Here is a 23491-nt window from a genome sequence, read left to right on the forward strand (position 1 = left end):
CAGAAAATACCCAATGGCAAAAGAGGCTGGAGGTATTACTCAGGTCTGTAGAATACCTGCCTAGCAAGTAGACTCTTGAGTTCAATCCTTAGTACCACACACACACACACACACACACACACACAAAATGTTACATAGTTGGAATTATGCAGCATGTAGCTTTTTCAGAGTTGGTTTTTAATCTCTCAGCATAAGCATTGTAGATTCCATCACAGTTTTGTGGATTAACTGAAATGTATTTCATTATATTCTTAGAGGTTTGAAGTGTAAAACTGAAGTCTCAGCAGGACTAGTTTCTTCTGAGGTCTCTTTCCTAGTCTTGTAGATGTCTTTGTCTTTTCATACACTCTTCCCTCTATAACTGTATGCTTCCCAGATATAGAGTTTTAGGTTTCAAGGATTAGTAATTGGTGCCAGGCATAGCAGGGAATTATGGGAGCTAAAGTCTAAAAGACCACTGAGCCTATATTATATAGTCATTTCCTTAGAGTAATTGTCAAAGATTAATTACAAGTTGCTTAGATGGTAAAGAGAAGGTAGTAACATCTTTCTGCAGTTGATTGCCAAAGGTGTTTGGTCCTGCTGCTTCCTTCCAGCACCATGTTGTTCCTGACTTTTGTTGATCTTTCAACTTGGGCCTATTGAAATACCATGCTGAGATAGGTGTAGTGCCTGAGACCGGACAAGCAGGCTGTGATCTCTGGCATCTTTAGAGGCTGAATATTCAGATACTACACATTTACTCACAGCATTATGTAATAGAGAACATTTTGTGATTAAGAATTGAATTAGGTAATTGCTAGTAAAATGTAACAATGATGACCAAGTAGAGCAGACTTTTTTTTTTCACTCTTTAAGGAATTTTATTAAAGCAAGAATTTTATAATCCAAATTACGTTTCCTCACACAGTTATCAATTCTGTTACTTAGAACTGACATCCTGAGCTATTCCACAGTAAAGAATTACAAAATTAAAGAAAGAAATGCTTTAAATTTTTGTACTTTGCTGAAAATTCTTTTTCCCAGGGTCTATAAAACATTAATTTGTTTTTATATTTTACTATTTTTTGTAGGTTTTTGTTGTTGTTGTTTTTATATCAAGTAATCTAGGACTAGCCCTGCTTGATAGACCTGGCATTTGCTCGGTACATATGGTTCAAGTTTCCTTTCCTTTTTTAATTTATTTTATATTTTGCAACTTTTTTTCATAATATTTAAGTTTTTCGGTGTTTAGATATTTTTCTTTGGTGAAGCACAAGTTTCTTTTCATGGTCCCTGATCAATTTTTAAACAGTTGGGACCCCAGTGGCACTGTTAACTGCTTTTTGGGCAGCCTCTTTAGCTTGGTGGGCTTATAATACAGCTACAGTTTCATCAACCTTGGAACGCAGAGACTCTGGAGACTCAGCATATGAAGTAGTTCTGAATTATCTATCTCCAACAACATGCCAGTGATTTTACCAGCAAGAGTGGGGTGCATGGCTTGGATAAGTGGAAACAGCCTTTCACCCAACATTGAGCAGACTTTTTTTTTTTTTTCCGGAGGGTGGGGTCGGTTGTAAGGCTTGAACCCTGAGCCTAGGTGCTGTCCCTAAGCTCTTCAGCACAACGCTAGCACTCTACATTGAGCCATAGCGCCACTTACCATTTTCTGGTAGTTAATTAGAGATGTCTCACTGACTTTTCTGCCCTGGCTGGCTGTGAACCACAATCCTCAGATCTCAGCCTCCTGAGTCATATGTGATTACAGGCACAAGCCACTTGTGCCCCAGCATGAACAGATTCTTTTAAAAGAGATAGAATGGGGGGGGAAACCAAGACGGGTGGGGGGTGTGGGGAGGGGAGGGAAATGGGTACCAAGACATGTGAAAGGGTATCAATGTACGTGAATTAATGCACCTTCTATCTGGCAAATATCATGTAACCCTTTTACTAATTACAATAAAAAATGCAAAAAATAAAATAAAAGAGATAGAATGGAAGGGATTTAGGTATAAACAAGTGAAGTAATGACTACCTGGTAGAGGAAGTGGTAATCGAGGAGGACTTATGTAGAGAACAGATTCAGCTATGTCAAATGGTGTATGGGAGGATAATTGAGGCAATAAGTACTAATAAAAACCATAATTATAATCACTGCAGGTGCCATATATAGAATACTTATCTATGTTTCAGGCATAGCTTTTTGTAATCCTCCCTCTTGGCCTTGAGGGTAGTTGTTTATTTGCATCTTGCAGATATGGAAAACCTTTTGCTAGAACAGGCCACACACAGGTTCGTCTATTGGATGTCTTTTGCTTCGAATGGTCAGTCACTGACACAGTGTTGATATTTTTATTTAGAGGTCTCATGTCTCTTAGTTTTGTGATGTTTATTCACTAACACTCCTGGAATCTGCTGATCGTATAAGAAGTTTTGGATTTGGAATGTTGGGCTTTGTGGGTTTTTTCTGTTCCTTTCCAGTAAACTGTGGTTATATGAGAGTTGACAATCTCTTTTTTCTTTCAAAAACCAAAATTGGAGGGTTCTTTAAATTATTGGGCAGAGTTACTATTTTTACAGGAAGTTTGTATTGCTTATAGAGTTTCTTTAGCTGTTTTCTCATTTCATTATGCAGTACTTAAAATTTAGAATGTTTGTTTAGCATGACATAGCTTTTATAAGAAATAAAAGGTAGCCTATTTTGTAGTATTTTAGGCAATGCACTTTGTTTTTTGCCAGTCCTGTGGCTTGAACTCAGGGTCTGGACACTATCCTTAGGCTCTCTCAAGGCTAGTGCTCTACCGCTTGAGCCACAGCACCACTTACCGCTTTTTCTGAGTATCTGGGTACTGAGGAATCGAACCCAGGGCTTTGTGCATGCTAGGCAAGCACTCTAACACTAGGCCTTGTTCCTAGCCCCTTGGCAGTACATTTTTAAAATAGAATTTATTTAATAGACTGTAGGGGGAAAAAAAAACCTTCAGAACATTTATTTATTTATTATTTTTGTTGGTTATGGGGCTTGAACTCTGGGCCTGGGCACTATCCCTGAGCTCTTCAGCTCAAGGCTACTGCCCTACTCCTTGAGCCATAGCCCCGCTTCCTGTTTTCTAATGATTAATTAGAGATAAGAGCTTCACAGTCTTTAGTACCCAGTGCAAAAGTAAAAAGATAACAGTGAAAGTATCTACCTGTGTTCTTGTTTTTTAAGCAGCATTGTTTGCAGGAAAAAAAGATTTTGTGTGCTGGAATTGCCTGAGGGCAACACTTCACCCTTGTTAGGCTACCACTATACCAAGCAGTACCCCTCCCCCAGCACCATTCCAGAAATTGTCTCTTCCTATGATAAATTATTTTGAAAGAGAAATGCCTTCTGTTTATCTGCCTGAGATTAAAGCTTCTAAAATGCAAAGCAGTTAAAAATATTTATATCGTTTATTATGAAATTGTTTATACTTTATAATTTTTATTTTAGAATATCTTTAAAAAGTCATTTCCTACTAGCCTTGAATCCTGAGCCTGCTTCATACTTATTAGGTAGCATTCTACACTGAGCTATGACCCTAGCTTATTATGTTATCATGGTGTATTTGTATAACTAAGTACCAACATAGTTACATTATTATCAGCTGGACTCCATAGTCATTTAGGTTATAATAGTTTTCCTCTAACCTCTGTTTTTATTCTAGAGTCCTAGCCAGGATTGTACATTAAATATAGCCATGTCACCTTCAGCAGAATTGTCCACTTTATTGGGTTTGCAGACTTCCCTTTGTTTTTGACCTACGGTACATTATGCTAGTCATATTCCTCCCTCCCACCACCCCAAGAGCTGGGGTTTGAATTTGGGCCTTAATTCTCACTAAAGAAGGGGCATTCTACCCCCAAAGCCATGCTTCGGCCCTGCTAGCCAGGTGTTTTGTAGAGTAGTTCAAAAAGACTAAAGTTCCTTCAAAGAAAATGTGTTTTTTTCAAAAAATAAATAAATAAAACTACTCTCTAGTGAAAAATGAGGTGTTTGTTGTTGTTGTTTCTCATGATTGAGTAAATTGCATTTGTGAGAAAAGTGATTTATGCTTTTGAAAGTATTCTGGAATAATAATAACATGGACAACTTGTCCTCCTCCCCACCAAACCATTCCATGACCATTGCCAGGAGATTGCTTTCTCCTTCTGTGAAACATGTGGCCCTCACCCTCCTCACATATGTTTCTTTCATGGAAGGGAAAGGAGTGGGTCAGAATTGGAGGAAGCAAAGGCATTTTGTTGGCTGCTGATGAAGTCAAGAACCAAATTACTTGAAAGGATTTCTTTATTAAGATGCCAGAAACATCTTATCTATCCTACCAGAGCCAGTTTGGTCAGGTTGTATAAAAAAAAGCTTAGTTATTCTGGAGTTTTGTTTTCAAAAACTGTGCATTCCTCCACTTTCATCTCTCCTAGCATCTTGCTTAAATTTTATTAACAATTTATTAATATATAACTCAGAAATTGCAAGTTCTGTATGATTCAGTGATCAGTTTTAGTATGATTTACTTGAATTGTAAAGACAAGAGAATGATACAATCTACTTTTCTAAATAATGTTGTTTTATAATTCTATTTTTACATTAATTGCAATTCATGGGCACCAAACTGACCATTACTGCTTACCATATATTTATAAGGATTAGAAGGACATACAAGCCAGAGAAATTACATCTGGGGATGGTCTTTTGCCTATTATATGTAATCCTCAGCACAAAGCATACAAAAACCACAGATACACACGAATTTGTTAAACTGTGGTTCTTAATGAAATGATACACATACAAGCCTAGCCCCTGACAAGTTTTGCCTATTTTTAAAACTATGTAATTGATAAGGACAGAAGGAGGAAAATAGGGCAAACAAAAGAAAGGGTGACATTAACCAAGAAGCATTGTGCTCCTAAGTTCACAGAAGTATAACCCGTTTGTCCAACTACTGACTACTAAAATGTGTAAACCTATGGCTTAATAAGATTGTGCTTCTCTACATCTTTTGCATGTACTCTCTTAAAAATTACAGATAACTGGGCACTGGCTTATCAGCTATAATTCCAACTACTCAGAAGGCTGTAATCTCAGGATTGTGGTTTGAAGCCAGCCTTGGCAGGAAAGTTCATGAGAGACTCTTCTCTCCATTTAATTACCTAAAAAGCCAGAAGAAGAGCTGTGGCTCAAGAGGTGAAGCACTAGCCTTGTATTAAAAAAAAAAACCTCAGGACAGCACCGAGACAATGAGTTCAAGCCCAAGGACCAGAACAAGAAAAATGAAAGAAAAAGTAATTTTATTGGATCATAGACATTGTAAGTTTTATCTCATTTTTCTTATTAGTATTCTAGAGCTTTGTTCTATGATGCACTGAAGTTACTTTGGAAACAAATCCCTTTTAGGATTATTTTGAAGCTTAGATTGGAACAGAGCAGCCTGTAACTTAGTTCTAATTTTCTATAATACTAAGATACTATTTTTCTTGAGTATCCTACCTTTTACATTATGGTTTTCCACTCTAGCTGGTGGAACATGAGCTATTCTCAGCCCTTATGAGCTCTGGGAATTCTCCTTGGTGGTTCTGTTCCTTACAAGCCAGTGGCAGTATCCATCTGCAGCCATGAGGTAGTAACAGACCCACCACTTTCTGCTGATTTCTAAAGCTTTCTGACTGCATAGCTCTAATCTTTCTGTAGTACTCTGCCCTCTGAATTCCAGCTGCTTTGGTTTTTCCATGTTCCCAGCTTCGTCTCTTCAACTTGAGACCACCAGGCTTTGTCTGAGTTTCTCAACTTTTCACTGAGGCCTGGTAACTAGGTTGTAAATTGGGGCAGTTGTAGAATTCTCGATTTTGCTTTCCTGTTTTCAGGAAACACTATAGAGCCTTTGCCTAGGACTGTTGTTAGTATAATTTGTTCATTTTAAATATTTTTATATGAAAAAGTGAAGCTGGATACCGGCACTCTATTTTTTTGGCTAAGTAATCTACAAGGTGTGTGTGTGTGTGTGTGTGTGTGTGTGTGTGTGTGTGTGTGTGTGTGTGTGTGTGTGTGTGTGTGTGTGTCTGTGTGTGTGTGTGTCTGTGTGTGTGTGTGTGTCTGTGTGTCTGTGTGTCTGTATCTCGGTCATGAGGCTTGAACTCTGAGCCTGGACGCTGTCCCTGAGCTCCTTAGCTCAAGACTACCATTCTACCCCTTGACCGACACTATTTTTTTGGCTAAGTAATCTACAAGGTGTGTGTGTGTCTATCTGTATCTCGGTCATGAGGCTTGAACTCTGGGCTTGGATGCTGTCCCTGAGCTCTTTAGCTCAAGACTACCATTCTACCCCTTGAGCCTCAGCACCATTTCCAGTTTTTAGTCGATAATTGGAGATGAGTCTGACATTTAGTGCCCGGCTGCCTTTGAACTTTGATCCTCAGATCTCATCCTCCTGAATAGCTAGAATTACAGGTGTGAGCCACCATGCCCGACAAGAAGTCATAATTTTATTGGTTAATTATTGGGAACAAAAAATAGCACATACTTAAAATCTCACAAGGGAATATTACCAACAGTTTATATACTAATAAAAACAAAAGCCTGCCAGGCGCCAGCGGCTCACGCCTGTAATCCTAGCTACTCAGGAGGCTAAGATCTGAGGATCCCAGTTCAAAGCCAGCACGAGCACTAAAGTCTGAGACACTTACCTCCAAAAAAACCACCAGGACACAGGAAGTGGTGCTGTGACTCAAGGGGTAAGGCAGTAGCCTTGAGCTGAAGACCTCAGGGACAGTGCCAGGCCCAGAGTCTAAGCCCCACAACTGAGAACAACAACAGCAACAACATAAAAAACCTATGACTAAGTTAAGAACTCCTGTTATAAGCAGACATTTCAACATTTATTGTTGGTTTGTTGTTGATGTTTTCTGTCTCATGCTGGCCCTGAGCTCTTCAGCTCAAGGCTACCACCCTACCCCTTGAGACATAGCGTCACTTCTGGTTTTCTAGTGGTTAATTGGAGATAAGTGTCTCATGGACTTTTGTGCCTGGGCTGGCTTTGAACCTTGATCCTCAGATCTCAGCCTTCTGAGTAGCTAGGATTACAGGCCTGAGCCACGGCACCTGGCTTGAACACATTTTTTACGAAAATAGTCAGGTTTGTTTTGAGTTAGGTGTTCTAGAAGTCATTACCAGGCTTGGCTGTTCCTGCTCCTAGGCAGCTGGGGTAGTCTTTTCTAGAATGCGATCCCAAATAGCTCTCATTCAAGTATGTTCCTACTTAAAAATGAGCTGTTCTCACTTGTGTTTTTAGTAAGATCCTAAATGTAGGCTTTTCTTTTCTTTCTCCTTGGCCTAAGCAAACCTTCCTAAAGATGGAAGCAAGATGGTTCCAATGTTTTCTTGTTGTTTTTAGAAAACAATGTGGCATACATGGGAAGCAGTTTTTCCTCCAAGGGTTTTATTCTTGACTGGATTTAAGGCTGCTGCCTTCCTTCCTAAGCCATCTCTAGTGCTGAGATAATCCCACTCTGACCTGCATTGAACTGTTATTAAAATCTTCTTGTCAAGAAAGTATACTGCTTGTCAAAGGTGGTTATGCTTCTTTTTGACATATGAAACACAACTCTAACTTGAGCAAAGTGAACAGTGGTGTGGCTTTTTGTTATGTCTAGCGAGTATCTGTTGAATTGGTTCACCCTTTGTCTCACCATTTCTGTGATTCCCTTTGCCTTCCCCAAATCACATAAACTTATATACAAGACAAAGGGTACTGAAATAAAAAAAAAAAAACAGTGACAATAGGGAATTAAAGGGGGGAGGGACTGCAAACTGTACCCTAAAGGGCCAGGAACTGTGGCCTAGTGATAGATTGCTTGCCTACCATGCAGGACGCTGGGGATTCGATTCTTTGATACCTCATACACAGAACAAACCAGAATTGGTGCTGTGGCTCAGTCGGTAGAGCGATAGCCTTGTGAAAACCCAAGGATGGTGCCCAGGCCCTGAGTTCAAGCCCTAGAAATGGAGAAAAAAAAAAAAAGGAGGTGGGGAACCCCCAAAATAAAGAGACATTCTTGTTTCCACTACATTTTCTTGATCCACTCATCTAGTGAGGGACATTGTGGTTTGTTCCATATCTTAGCTGTGGTAAATAATGCTGCAGTTACATGGTTGAAATAAGAATGGCTAATAGACACATGAAGAAATGTCCTACATATCTGGCCATAAAAGAAATGCAAATCAAAACAAGATTGAGATTCTACTCTCCCCAGTTCTATTGACCATTATTAAGGAAACTGATGATAGTTGCTGGCAGGGATGTGACCAAAAGGGAAAGTTACTACATTGTTGGTGGAAATGTAAACTTGTTCAACCACTCTTGAAAGCAGTGTGGAGGTTCCTGTAGGGAGGAACATAGAGCTCCTCTGGATTGTTTCTTATCCTGAGAAATGTGTTTGTTGGGCAAAAGAGTAAATGCATATGTGATTCTGACAAAATATTACTGTATTCTCATATGCAATAACATTTTTCATTCTCTACCAATATAATGAGGTATTTGCAGCAGCTCTAGTTATCCAAAACTTGATGAGTGCTTTAGTCTTAAGATTACATTTAGCTAATAGAATTAATTCTCAATGTATTTTTTAAATACACACTTTTGTTTTAATGAGTTAGATTAGGCAGTTCCTCATATGTTTAAGGGTCAGTATTTTCATATACTTATTAATCTGTGTTTCTGTTGTCTCATCTTTATATGGATTTAATTTCTGGACTTTCTGCTACTTCCACACATATATTCTTGTGTCTTTCTAAACTATGCCTCACTATTTTTTTTGTTTTCTTACTGATCAGTGTTTCCCTGATAATTACTGCTTATTTTTGATATGTTCTTTAGAATCAGATCGAAAAGGGCCTGGAGTTTGGCCTAGTGGTTAAAGTGCTTGCCTAGCATGCATGAAGACCCAGGTTCGATTCCTTGGTACCACATATAGAATAAAGCCGGAAGTGGTGCTGAGGCTCAAGTGGTAGAGCTCTAGCCTTGAGAAAGTCCAAGGACAGTGCTCAGGCCCTGAGCTCAAGCACAGGACTGGCAAAAAAAAAAAAAAAAGAATCAGATCGAAAATTGATAAGTAACCTTTTAAAAAAATTAACTGGAAATACCAAGCTTTTACTTGTTAGAAAAATGGTCTTTTGTGTTATGGAGGGAGATGTTAAATCCAAACATTTATTGATATGATTTTGATTTAATTAAATCAGTTAATGAAATCAGGACATTAATTTTTAAATTATTTAATAATGCATAACATCTCATAAAAGCTTCAGCAAGTATAGACATGTATAAAACATTCTTGTGACTTTTTTCCTCTATACAACTAGCGAGTAAAGGGGATTTATAAAGCTTCACTGGTTTCCAGGAAGGGTAACGTGGTGACTAACCAATTGGTACTTTTCATCAGTAAGACTTCTTGAATCTTTTTGGTCTTTTACATTTAGAAACAGAGGTGTACTTATCCAGAATAATAAGAATGATTTTTCTGGTCTGCTACAGAAGTGAAGTGAGATGTTATTTCTAGACTAGTACTTTTACTGAAATTTTCATTAAAATCCTTTGCCCTGCTATATTAAATATTTAGCCCTTGAAATACTTAGCCCTTGTCTTCAGTAAAAGTATTTATAAAAATTCAGATGTGTAAGTTGACCTGACATTTATGTTACTCAAAGGAATTCTAGAATATTGAACTGTTTTTAAAGAAATTCTTGTAGTTGTCTATTTCTGATAATTCAATATTTATACGTGTTTTATTTTGAGCCTTTTCAGTTAGAGTGTGGGGGGGGTGCTAAAATTTTCAGGTTATAAGCAAAGCATGTAAAGAAATATTTGAAGAGTGGTTAAGATCTGACTACATCTTTTATCCCTTCCTCTCCATGCCTTTATCCTCCTTTTCTTCCTTAACTAAACACATAGAAAGTTATTTGATAAAAAATATTTTGCAAAGCCTTTTGTAACAACATGTTTGGACTGTTGTTTGTATATGAATAAGAAAATAATGAGAGTAAATAACAGTTTTGTTCTGTCACAGTAGTGAAATGACAGTGAATATATAGGATAATATGAGTGCCTTTATTTTGAAGACTTGAAGTCATCTTTCATTATCTATTAATAATTTTATAGGACCCCTCTGGATACAAAAATCTATTGGTACTTTCAAGTTCTTTGTTGCTGGGGCCTACCGGCAGCAAATTGGGATTCCTGAAATACGGGGCAGGGACTGGAAAAAATAGAAGAGAGACAAACACATGGGGTCCGGGAGGTGTGCAGCCCAGGTAAAAACTGCAGCCCCGTTTATTCTCAACTCCAGGCTTATATCCCTTCTTGAAACCAGGGAACTTCCAGGTGTTACATTCATATGGTAAATCTCAGGTCATTTAAACAGAATAAGGCCAGAAAACAATAAGACAATAAAGCAATTGTCTGATGCAAATCAAGGTACAGTTTGATTCCACTCTGGCTCCCAACACTTTGTGTACAATGGCATGGTATATTTATATAACATACATTGAACTCTTTCTATCACTGTGGATTTGTTTCTATTTATCAGAATTCTGTATTGTCAGTTATACAGTTTTACTTTGTGAGCTTTCCATCACTGTGCCAAAATACCTGAAGTAGTTTATTGGGAGGAAATGTATATACTACTAAGTTTTAGTCACTTGGCCCTATTGTTTTAGGCCTATGCTAGCATATATGGTTGAGAAAACTCACTTCATGTCATCTGAGAAGCAAGAGAGAAAGAGAAAGGAATAGAGTCCAATATCTCCTTCAAAGACATACTTCTATGGGCTCCACCAATTAAAGATCCCACCCATCCTCTCCCAAAAGTGCCACAGACTAGGGATGAAGCCTTTAACATCAGGGCCTTTGAAATCCTTTTCCATATCCTAGAAAATAATCCAGTTTGATTTCATTGATTGAGAATTTGAGATATATACATATTGTATCATTAATATGATTATTTCTATCAAGGAGCGTTGCATTTTATAACACAGCTTGTTTTATCCATGCACCTGATGAAGATATTGATATAATTTGAGTGGAAGCATTGATGTAAGTCTTTTTAATTGTTTCATTAAACTGAATATTAGAATGAAAGAAAGTTATTTAATGTCAGTAGTGACTATCTGAACTAGGAAGTATTGTTTCTACTCTTAGCACTAATTCAGACGATGAATTCTAATTCTTGTCACATTGGAATCAACCTGTTTTTGTATGAAGACTGTAAAGAAATAAAATATTTTATTTTATATGCTTTTACTTCAGAGGCACAAAATCTTGATTAAAAGTTACTATGCTTTATGTGTAATGACAAATCAAATTGTATCCCTAGAGAATCTTTTCTTGACTTTGTATATAAGTTAGACCTTCGACCAGTTATTCTACAGTACCCTATCAAGTCATATACTTGTTTTTCTTCTACTTTAAGCTATTCTCCCCAAGATCTCAATATAAAGGGCACTAAATATTTGTTGATTGAGATAATTGATCAGTCTTTAAGGTCTCTAATGTTTTCTCCAAAAATAAAACGTAAGCATAAGTTAGTCTTAAAATTACATTTTAATTTTGTATAAGACATTGAAAATGTATATGGTGTCTTACACATAAGACATGACTTTCAAAAGTCTTTTTTGAAGCTGACACTGTTGTCTCATGCTTGTAATCCTAGCACTAAATCCTGGCACTAAAATTTTAAATTTTTAAAAAATTGCTAATTTTTGTGTGCTTTCCACCAGTTTTTACTGGAGAGCAGGTACGCAAACCCCACATGCAAAGATCCTCCTGTCAGCACAGCAGAATTGTTGGAGGGATGTATAGATGATGATCTGAAATGAGGAGTCTGGCAAAGCCATTTTATCCTTTCACCATCTCAGGAGTTGTTTGCCTCAAAATGTTTAATCTTTATACATGCTTGCTTTGAAAATCATGGCTACTATCTGGAAAAATATGTGTTTCAACAAAGCTGCATTTACCCATATGAATCTTACTCTTTAAGGGCATTCTCTTATGTTTTAATGAAAAACCCAGTTTTGTTTTATTTGGCTCTGCCTATTATGGCACTGCTTAAAGCTTTCAAAGATTCAGAATCTGCTAACACTTTCAAGAATGTAAGTTGTACATATACTACATCATTTTCTCTTGCTCTTATTATTGCCTGTAGATTGTTCTGGTTATCATAAAAAGATTTTACCCTATATTTTTTACACTTTTGCTCTTTTTGTCCCTAATAACACATAATTTCAAAATCAAAATGCTTAAGAAAAAGGTGAGAATTTCTTTCTTCTACCTCATTTTTCTCCTATTACTGCCGATACATACCTTTTAAGGGCTTTGCTAATAAACTTGTGAGCTCTCTATGGGCATGAATGTGTGTGGATGATGGCTTGCTCACAGTATAACATTGTTATTTTCAGTCATTATGGAACTTGTTCTTCAAAGTTAGTAACCACACTATAGAAATTCCACTGTGTCCATACTTAAAACTACTACGTGAAGATATTTCATTGTATGGATTTGCTGTAGTTTTATTTTAAGACTTTTCCTAATAATGAGCAGTTACAACATTTTTAGTTTTACTGTAAATATTATTACAGAAAACATTTGTACATCTTATATTTATATATCTTTTAACAGAATAGTTATCAGTTATAAGTTGATGTCTTTATCTTATTCATAAATGTCTTTCTTCATTTTGTCACATTAACAGATCAGAACAGAAATCCAACAGTTTATGAAACTTAACAAAAAGGAGCACACAAAATACCAACTCCTTTGGGACACGGCAAAGGCAGTACTCAGAGGAAAATGTATAGCTCTGAGTGCCTACAATAACAAATTGGAAAAATTGCAAACCAACAATTTAATGTGTCACCTTAAGCTCCTGGAAAAAGAGCAACAAACCAACCCTAATCCCAGTAGAAGGAAGCAAATTATTAAAATCAAAGCAGAATTAAATGAATTGGAGTCCAAAAAAACTATAGAAAGAATCAACAAAACAAGGAGTTGGTTCTTTGAAAAAATTAACAAAATATAAGACAGTTAATATATCTCCATTGGTTTAAGATTTTTTAATGTAATTTTATAATTAGTTTTGTTGTATTATTTTACAGGGTTTTGAACTCAAGGCTTTGCCCTTACTCAGTTTGCTTGCCTATGGTTGTTGCTCTCCTGTTTGAACCTCCAGCCTGCTGTTTACTGGCTGTTTTAGAAATGGACTTTTCTGCTTGAGCTTGCTTTGAACCTACATCTTCCAGGTCCCAGCCTCCTAAGGAGTTAGGATTACAGAAAAGGAAGAGCAACTAGTACTTGTTCCCACAGACAGACAGATATAATTATTTTTGTTGGTTGTGGGGCTTGAACTCAGGGCCTGGGCACTGTTGCTGAGCTCTTTTGCTCAAGGTTAGTGCTCTACCACGTTGAGCCACAGGTCCACTTCTAGTTTTTAAGTGGTTAATTGGAGATAAGAGTCTCACGGGGACTTTTCTGCCTGGGGTGGCTTTGAACCACAATTCAAATCTCAACTTCCTAAGTAGGAAGCTTGAGCCACCAGTGCCAGGCCCCACAAATATTGTTTGTGGAATCTTCAGATATAGAGATCCAGTTGTGTTTTTTATGTTTCTGTGAGATGTCCACTCCTATGATGTTTTAAAAGCAGATATTTTTTAAAAGATGAGAAATGTGGTTTCATAGACACTTTTGTGTTACGTGCCCTGTTTTCTAGCAGAGTAGGTAATTAAATGTAGTCATTGAACTCTATATGGGACCCACAGGAAATTCCCTTTCCAGGCCTGACCAACTGACTCATCTTTTGGTAAGGTGTTGTAGCACTGACCTAGGGCAATAGGTCAGCTCATTTCCTTACTGTAGCCCTTGAAGATGTATACAGAATTCTCATCAGAAACTCAAAGTAAATATTAGTTATCACCAGTGAGATTAATTCAAGTTATTGTCAAGGACTACCTATTTAGTCTTATCTTTCGCCTTCTAAACCATATTCTCCCTATCTTTTCTTATCTAACTTCCTCCTCCTTCCATCCTGTATTCCAAATTTATGGAGCTTTTTTCATAACTTATCTGTGTGGGATTGAATCCAGTGTTGTTGGAGATGAGTGGCTCTTCTCTGCTTCGGTCCTTCATTTGAAGACTGCTCTGGACTCTTCTAGATTGAAAGGACACACAAGAATAGCTATTTACTAAAAGTAAATAGCTCTGGAGAACCATGGCTTGGGATAAGGTAGAAGTTTAGCCATTTTTCTCTATACTCATTAAATTAACATAGCTCAAGCTGCCCTTATTTTGAGGTCTACTGTGGAGCAGTATGTCCTTAGAAGTTGTCCTTCCTTTCTTTCCATGCACCTCTACACTACTAAACTAAAAGCCTTAAGGATGTTGGAAATAGGAGAAATGTGACAAGAGAGTAGTAATGTTCATATCAATTATTCAGTTCTAATAAGTGAAGTTTTAGAGAGTGATAGAAAAAATTTACATAGTATAGTAGCAAAAATGTTTCAAATATCATTGCTAGTAGTACTTGGAATGATTAACATTGAAAGACTCCCTGAAGCTGAATGAGTCCATTACTCTTACAAGTATATTGCCTTTGGAATTTGTGTCATGGAAAAACATATATATGTCTTTATTTTCCTTTTAATGATAAAGTGTAAATATTCAGACCTCAACTCCAGATACATGTTCTGATAATTTTTTCACTTAGTCCAGATCTGCATGTAAGTGATTTTAAACTTAAAACAGAAGATTGCTGTTATGTAGCTTTTCTATTTTGATGGATTTTTTTAAAATTATTGCTTCAAAAATGGCTTTGTAAAAATTGAGGTGTTGTATTTTGTAGTGTATATTTGAAGATACAGGAGTCCCTCTTATTTGAGGGATAAGTTCCAAGAACCCTAGTTTCAGGCGAAACTTCAGCTTTTACCACACCCTGTATCTATGTTCTTTTTTGTAGACATATGTACATGTTACAGAGTTTAACTTATAAATTAGATAGACACAGCAAAAGTTTAATAACTGGGCCTGGAATGTGGCTTACTAATAGAGTGCTTGCCTACCATGCCTGAAGCCCTGGGTTCGATTCCTCAGTACCACGTAAACAGAAAAAGCCAGAAGTGGCCCTGTGGCTCAGGTAGGAGTGCTAGCTTTCAGTAAAAGCTTAGGGATAGTGCCTAGGTCCAGGCACAGTGTATGGGCCCTGAGTTCAAGCCCTAGGACTAGCAAAAAAAAAATTAGGATCATATTCTGCTTCTGCAATCTCAACCCATTGAGCCTCAATATCCTCATCCTTAAAATGGGAATCACAGAAGTGGGGCATGGCTCAAAGGTAGACTGGTAGCCTTGAGCTGAAGCACTCAAGGACAGTGCCCAGGCAGAGTTCAAGCCCCATGACCTACAAAAACAAAAAGCAATAAACAAAACAAAACCAAAATGGGAATCACAGGACTTTGCTCTTACATGCTATGAGAATAAAACAGTAACACAATAAAAATGATACGCTTAATTTGAACTAACAGTTGTCTCTATAAATAAATATTCACAGTTTTATTTTTATTCACTTTATTCATAGTAGAAACTCTTCATGATCCAATTAAGTTTGTTTTCTAACTCCCATTTCCCCCTCCCATCCCTACCCTCAAGTTATATAATTTCATTTCTTTTTTTTTATTGTCAGTATAATGTAGAGAAGGGTTACAGTTACATTTGTCAGGTAATAAGTAGGTGCATTACTTCTCACACATTGATACCCCTTCTCATGTTTTTGTCCCCATTTCCCTACCCTCACCCCTTCCCAGTCATCTTGTTTTCCCCATTTCCCTTTCCTATTTCAAATAAACGGATATACAGTATGCCACGTAACAAACTCAAATACAGTAACAATATGAGATTAACCATAAGGGCAAAAAAAGAGAGAAATAGCATAGTACATTAAGAACAACATATGTAATTTCATTTCTTACATAATGTACATTCAATATAATGACATTTTGCTTATCCTTCTTCCCTCCATTTGTGTGCCACCCCCTTCTTCAGCCTCCCCCATAAAACATGTTTATACTTCCTGGTGTTTATTTTCATAAACAGCTCATTAGTTACATAGAGGAGTTGAACTGTTCAACTTCCTCACCAAAGTATGCTATTCTTTAATCTGTTTGTATATATGTGCATAAAGCCCTATATATGTTACCATGTGTGTTTGCACTTTAGTGTTCACAATATCCACATTTTCTTGATCCACCCATCCTTTGCAAGGCATCTGGGCTATTTCTATAACTTGGCTCTCATAATAGTGCAGCAGCAGTGAACATGGATATGCAAGTGGCTTTACTGAATCTTGACTTAAAATGCTCTGGGTTAGATGCCCAGGGGTGGTATCTAGATTCTGGGGTAATTCTCACATTCAGATTTATTTAGAGTAATGGTTCTTAACTTTCTTTCTATAGTCACCTGTGAGGAATCTGATCGAAGCTGTATACTTTCTTATTAGAAAGATGTCTGAATGTGTTCATTTATATTCAGTATTACAGGATTCTTGGGCCTCAATTTAGAAAACCATGATCTAGCCAGGTAAAGTACCTCATTCCCGTAGCTTCATTTCAGTAGCATAGAAAAACTATTCTATATTGCTCTGCCTTTACCTTTAGTCGTTGATATCCCAGATCTTTATATATAACATGACTTAATTATTGTTAAAAAAAAACCTAGAATCCAAAATTAAAATAACCCTGATTTTTATATGAAAGATAAACATTTCTTCATACAGACTCAAATAATTGTCAAGCAGCCTTTCTTTTTACCTTGAAAGATTCCCAGAGACTTTTCTGGAAGAGCCTATCTAGTGGTAATAAGCTCCCTAAAATAGGTTTAAAATTATGTTTCATATTTTTTGTCTCTTTATGTAGTAAATATAGAGTTGCAATCTAAAACCACAGTAATACTAGGTGATTTGTTGTTGATGTTTGTACCTATCCTGGCTTGAACTCTGGGACTTGGCGCTGTCCCTAAGCTTTTTTGTTCAAGGCTAACATTCTACCAATTTAGCCACAGCTCCAATTCTGGTTTTGTGATGAAAAGTGTCTCATAGTCTTTCCTGCACGTCTAGCTTTGATTGTTAAATCTCAAACGCCTTAGTAGCCAGGATTGTAGGGGTGAGCCATCAGTTCCAGGCTAATTCTAGTGTTTTATATGTGGTCTTGAATTTCTCTGTACTAGAGTTATATACTTCTTCATATGAGTTCAGTTTATTATACAATGTGCCAGTGGCTCATGCATCTAATCCTAGTTACTAAGAACACTGAGATATGAAGATTGTAGTTCTAAGCCAGCCCAGACAGTGAAGTCTGTGAAACTTGGTCTACAATTAACTACTGTAAAAAACCAGAAGTAGAGGTGTGGCTGAAGTGGTAGAGCACCTTGAGCAGAAAAAGCTAAGAGATACTATGTGTGCACATTTGGCCACACACACTCACACACATACATAAATAACAACAACAACAACAACAACAATAATAATAATGGCACAGCCTAAATTAGGAGTGTCCTGGACATTCCAGGGATGGAAGTCACCCTTCATCTGAACTGGTTTTCTTTGGGGCAGACACATATTGAAAAGAAAACATAATCCTTCAAGTCGTGAGGATAGATTAAGTATTGCCCTCTGCAAAGGGAACGATTATGTGGAAGGTACCCTGTCTTTTATCCTGCCTGTGTACTCAAATCTGTTTTCCGTCCATAAGTCAAGCTTTCTTTTTCTGTGTCCTTTTAATTCATTGCCTAATTGTAAATTACCTGCTCTTGAATCTATGTAAATGGTATCACTTCCTGAAGCCATCTATGATGCTCTTTTTTTTCTATTTATTTTAAGTAGTTGTACAGGTAGTTTCAATTCCAGACATTGAGTTATAAGTAAGTACAACACATCTTGATCAATGTCACCTCTTTCATTGTTTTCCCCATCTTACTCCATGTGATGCCCTTTTGAGCATGAGAAGTGAGCAGTTATATTTTATGAAACTTAAGTGACTCCATGCCTTAGGCCAGATCTTTAAGTGTGCCTATCAGACTACCACAGTAGCTTAATTACAGATCCTAAATACACTAATTCAAAGTAAGTGCCAGAGTTTGTTTTGTTTTGTTTTGTAAACGCCTTATGATTTTTATATAACTTGCCATCTGGTTTAGTATTTTGAATCTATTAGTTTAGAGTGAAGTTATTTGATGTAAACATTGTTATAGAATTAGAAGGAACCTGACCCAAATCAAAATCCATAACAGCTCTGAAGTTTAGTAATTTCCAAGTGCTCCTATAAACAGATTAGATTTAGATCTCCTTCATCAAGCCCACTCGAGTTTGATGAAGATTACCCAGGGCATTTGGGGGAACATGCCTACATGTACATGTACGACATGTATGTGTATATATGTGGGAAGTGATGGTCTGGGGGATACACTATTGGAGGGATTTAGAGTTGAGATATAGCTCTGAGGTAGAATGTTTGCTAGTAGTTGTACGTTCTTTGGAGTCTCGATCTCAAGCTCAATCCATCAGTCAGTTCTTTGAAAAAGAAAATTAAAGAACATTTGTATGACATTTAAGGGCTTTGCATCCAGAATATATCCAGAAAATTCTTAGAAAACAACAGTAGACAAATAACACAAATATGGGTGTGCCGGGTACAGTGGTTCAAGTATGTGATTCCACCTACTGATAGAGGCAAAAGGATCTTGAGTTTGAGACCAGCCTGGATTACATAGAGAGGTTAAGGCCAGTCTAAAGTATACAAGACTCTTCCAAAGTCAAGTTCTAGAATAGAGCTCAGTATTAGAGCATTCGCCTTAAATAATCAAGGCCTCAATTCTTCAAAAAAAATTATGTCCTTCCATGATATCCTTAAAATTCCTTCATTAATAGTGTTATCAGCTTTTGTCAGGTTTTCACCAATGTTGGATATTGCAAGTAAGAATAATATGTACCCCAGATTTACTTCAAACAAATCTTCTGGCTTTAAGTCTCCCAAATGCTCAGATTGTGTCACTTTATCATGTATGGTATTTCTTTTAAAACTTACATTGGTAAACATGGATTCTGATAAGATCCAGAAATTTAAGTTTCCTGAAGTGTTTTTCTTTAAATCCCACTTATTGTGAATTGTCTCAATACTGACAAATAGCTACATATTGGAAATTATTTCAGACAGAATGGAATGCTTCATATCTGTCTGTTTTTTGAAATTTGTTATGAACAGCCATAATTTTGAAACTGTTAACTCTCTAGGAAGTTTGGAACCAATGCACCATATAAAATGTTACATTCCTAAGTCAAGCCTGTAGTACCTTGGTAAACTATTGGCCTATAGTTTCCCTTCACAATATTTTCTATTAACTATGTGGTATTAACTATTTTCATTTTTTTAGCAGAGTACATTGTGTACAGCAACCATTTTGGACACTGTCATTTGTCAGTAGAAAGATTGCCCCCATGTGGTCATTGAGAATAAAATTTCTGCTATAAGCAAGTTCACCCTTATATGAATCACCTTTCTCTACTGTTCCTTAATAAAAATACCTATATTCTGAATTTCTTTTGAATAAACAAACATACCAAACTACAATCTGATTTTAAAATGGTGAGCTGGAGAGTAGCATCTTGTCTATTTATACAGTTGCTGAAAATGGTCTAGCTTGAAGGATAGAGTATAAGGAAGAAAAATGTCTAATGTGAGGACAGGGCAGTAGTTGTAGTGTTGAGAGGCTTCGTGACTGAAGTTGCAGGGACAGACCTCTGTTTTCCAGATACACCCTGCTCTCCTTTGCAGATGCTTCCTATGTACTGTTCTGGTCCATCCCTATGCTATTTCATCCTGTTTAAATGAACAAATATTCACCCAGTGCTGTCTGAAACATCTACCTCATTTATTATGAGGGAATTTGAGGCTGAAATAAGTTTATCTAAAGTGTTAAACAATTGTGAGAATTTTGTTTGAAGAAATAATTTATTGGTGGTGGTGGTGGTGGTGGTGGTCATAGGGCTTGAACTCTGGGCCTGGGTGCTGTCCCTGAGCTCTTCAGCTCAAGGCTGCCACCCTACTCTTGAGCCAAGCCCCACTTCCCAGTTTTCTAGAGGTTAATTGGAGATTAGAATTTCAGGTCCTTTTGTGCCTGGGCTGGCTTTGAAACTTGATCCTTAGATTTCAGCCTCCTGAGTAGTTAGGATTATAGGCGTGAGCCACCATGCCACCCCAGTTGAAGAAATAATTTTTAAGACTGGGAACATAGCCTAATGGTAGAGTGCTTACCTAGCTGCATGAAGCACTGGGTTCAATTCTTTGGTACCACATACAAAGAAAAAGCTGGAAATGGCACTATGGCTCAGGTAGCTCAGCACTAGCCTTGAACAAAAAGTGTCCAAGGACAGAGCCCAGGCCCTGAGTTCAAGCCCCAGGACCGGCAAAAAAATAATAATTTTAAATTTTTCTCCTGCATATTTTATTTTTTTATTTTGTATGGGAGATTAAAAAAAATTCTTCAAGTTAAAAAGAATGCATTTAAGCCAGCCACTGGTAGCTCACACCTGTAATCCTAGTTACTCAAGAGACTGAGATCTGAGTATTGAGGTTCAAAGCCAGTCAGGACAAGAAAGTCTATGAGACTCCTTTCTCCAATTAACCACCTCTACACCAGAAGTGGAGCTGTGTTTCAACGTGATAGAGCATTAGCCTGGAGCAAAAAACGTTCAGGGATAGTGCTCAGTCCCTGAATTCAAGCTCCAGGACTGAAAAAAAATTTTTAATAAATGAAAGTATACGTTTTGTATTTTTAGTGATGGCTATGCTTTTAATCTACCTTTCTAGATCTTCAGCATACGTACGTGTGTGTGTGTGTGTGTGTGTGTGTGTGTGTGTGTGTGTGTGTGTGTGTATTTTTTTCCAGTCCTGCGACTTGAACCCAGGGCCTGAGCACTGTCCTTGGGCTTTCCTCAAAGCTAGCACTCTACCACTTGAGCCACAACACCACTTCCAGCTTTTCTATGCATGTGGTACCAAGGAATTGAACCCAGTTCTTAGTGTATGCTAAGCAAGCACTCTACCACTAGGCCAAACTCCTGGCCCCTTCAGCTGATGTTTTTAATGTCCTGGTATTCTTAGAAGTATTCCTTAGCTAATAAAGAGTTTCTAGTTCTGAAGTGCTTCAAATTAGAATAATCCTGGTCAGGTGACTTGATCTTCCAAGGATCAAGGAAGTATTTATAGTGCTTCCCACTAGTTGATAGGAAAACTAATTTACATTTCAGTTAACACTTTAAAATATGAAATAGTTGAAGTATTTAAAGTTGGTAAAGAATGACTGTCATTTTTGTACAAATTGAAAGTGAGTTTGTACTTATTTAAAACAATTATACAGTAAATATCAGCAATCCAATATTATGTGTTAATTTTTAAAGTGATTTTTAAAATTTTTAATTGCAAACATATACACTTGGTCATATTAAATGCATTTATTTTGAGTGGAGTCAAACTGCTTGGGTTGGACCTTAGCACTGTCCTTTACTAGGGGAAAAGACCATGATTCTTTAAATTCTCTGTGCTTCCATTTCCTCCTTTCCAACATGGAATAGTTTGTTCTACTTCTTCATAAGAGTGTTGTGAGGATTGAATAGCTTTAATCAACTAGTATACTTCAGTAGTATCTAGTACATAAATACGTAGGTCCATGTATTAGCTATTGCTGCTGCAATCTTAGGTTAATACATGAATTAATGCTGAAGTTCATTGTGGAGGATATAGTAGTTTGTTTTATAAATATAAATCACTTCTTTAGTTTTTGCTTTAAGAATATTTCATATAAATGAAAGTAAACAATAAGCTAAACTGTCATTTTATAAAGTTCTTTTTCATAATTCTTTTTTCTTTTTCTTTTTTTTTCCTTTTAGGCCCGGAATGTTAACACTGGTGAATTAGCAGCAATTAAAGTAATTAAATTGGAACCAGGTAACTTATTTGAATTGTAATGTTTTCTGTTGCTCAAAAGTCATTGAATAACTTAAGGCTTACTTTGATTCTTGGTTTAGTGAGACAGGGTCTTACAAGGCAGCCTAGACTGCTCTGGTCTGGAATTTGCAATCTTCCCTGCCTCCATCTCCTGATTACAGAAGTGGACCACCATGAAAAAAAAGTCTAGGGTTTAATTAAGTTAACATTCTCTAACTTTTTCCAGCATCATCTGGGAATAGAACTAGTTATCTTATTTTCCCTCTACTTCTTTGAGACTAGCATATACCTTTCCCCAAAATAATAGATAATTGAAAGAGGGAAGGTTTCTTCTGAAGAGACTAACTTGATAGGGGTGTTTCTAGGTTAACGTTGTCCTGTATTGAAAAGGTGGTATGATGAAGTGGGGAAAAAAAAAAACAAACTGAGGTTTGGGAAGTTGTAGCCAAATTCTTTGCCTCCAGACCACATACTCTTGAATCTCAGATTTCTCAGCAGACTCAACCCACATACCACTGTGTTATTAACAATATTGCCTCCCAGTTTAAGTGGCTTAGTGTAAAGTCCTTTAGAGCTGCTCAGTATATTTAGTTAACTTTTAACTTAATCTCCCTTTGGATTTTTCTACTCTCCTGGAAACCAACATCTTTGTGTGAAAACTACTCCTTCTTACCCATCATCTCCCAGAAATGTCTCCCATGTTTTCCCTCCTCCTATAACAGCAAGTAATGGGGATGATTAGTGTCTAGGTGAATTCTTCTGCCATTATCAATATAAAGAGAAATACATCCAGAGATTTTTCAGGAGTGGAAAACTTTCTATAAAAGTCCAGGTAGTATAGTACATAGTATAGTTGTATATTGTACATATTGTAGTACCATTGTAGGCCATATGATCTCCCACTGTAGTTTTCCTTTTCCTCCCAAAATATAAAAAACATTCTTAGCTGGAATACCATTCCTAGAATTCCAGACCATCTATTTTTCTAGTTTGCCTATCCTTTAGATTATCAGTAAAAATTTTAGAAGCACCATTAAGATGTGTTATGACTATTCCAAACTGAATTATAATGAATAAAAACTGTTTTTCAGTTAATGTATTTACAAATTTTGAACAGTCTTAATAGTATTCTAATATCACGGGAGCAAGATTTGTTTTCCCTGAATCTCCTACTCCTAAATTTATAAGGAATCTAAGCAAGGCATTTGATGTTGGTGAAATATTAGGGGCAAAAGAAAGATGTGGCAATTAAGTGGATATGTTACTTGTTGATTCTAACACGCATCATTCTTTCAAATCAGCGAAGTGTCTACTCTTTCAGGAAGCTTCCCCTGAGCCCTAAGATAATTAAGATGATGCCTGAAGGAATAGTTGTGTTGAAGCCTTTATAGCAGCTGTTTTGTCATTCTAGACATGGCTGTTCCTTGTTTTCAGGTTGCTAAGCACTGAGCTTAGGCCTGGAAC

General features: G+C 36.9%; 1 protein-coding gene across 6 annotated transcripts in view; it reads left to right on the forward strand.

Annotated features, from left to right (window-relative positions):
- The window catches only part of Map4k3 (mitogen-activated protein kinase kinase kinase kinase 3), a 132548-nt gene that overhangs the window by 11433 nt on the left and 97624 nt on the right, over positions 1-23491 (forward strand). For 5 of the 6 annotated variants that reach the window (XR_016536268.1, XM_090337081.1, XM_090337083.1 and 2 more), the window contains exon 2: positions 21970-22027. Coding sequence is in view for 4 of the 6 variants with exons in the window: in XM_090337081.1 (XP_090193207.1) it covers positions 21970-22027 (58 nt within the window). In the remaining 2 variants the exon portion in view is untranslated. Of the gene's footprint in view, positions 1-4832; positions 5312-21969; positions 22028-23491 lie in introns of those variants that run through there. The other variant, XM_090337086.1, reaches the window with a different exon arrangement.

The sequence above is a fragment of the Megascapheus bottae genome, chromosome 7 (genome assembly GCF_031878675.1).
Source record: "Megascapheus bottae isolate mThoBot1 chromosome 7, mThoBot2.hap1, whole genome shotgun sequence".
Classification (NCBI taxonomy): Eukaryota; Metazoa; Chordata; class Mammalia; order Rodentia; family Geomyidae; genus Megascapheus; species Megascapheus bottae.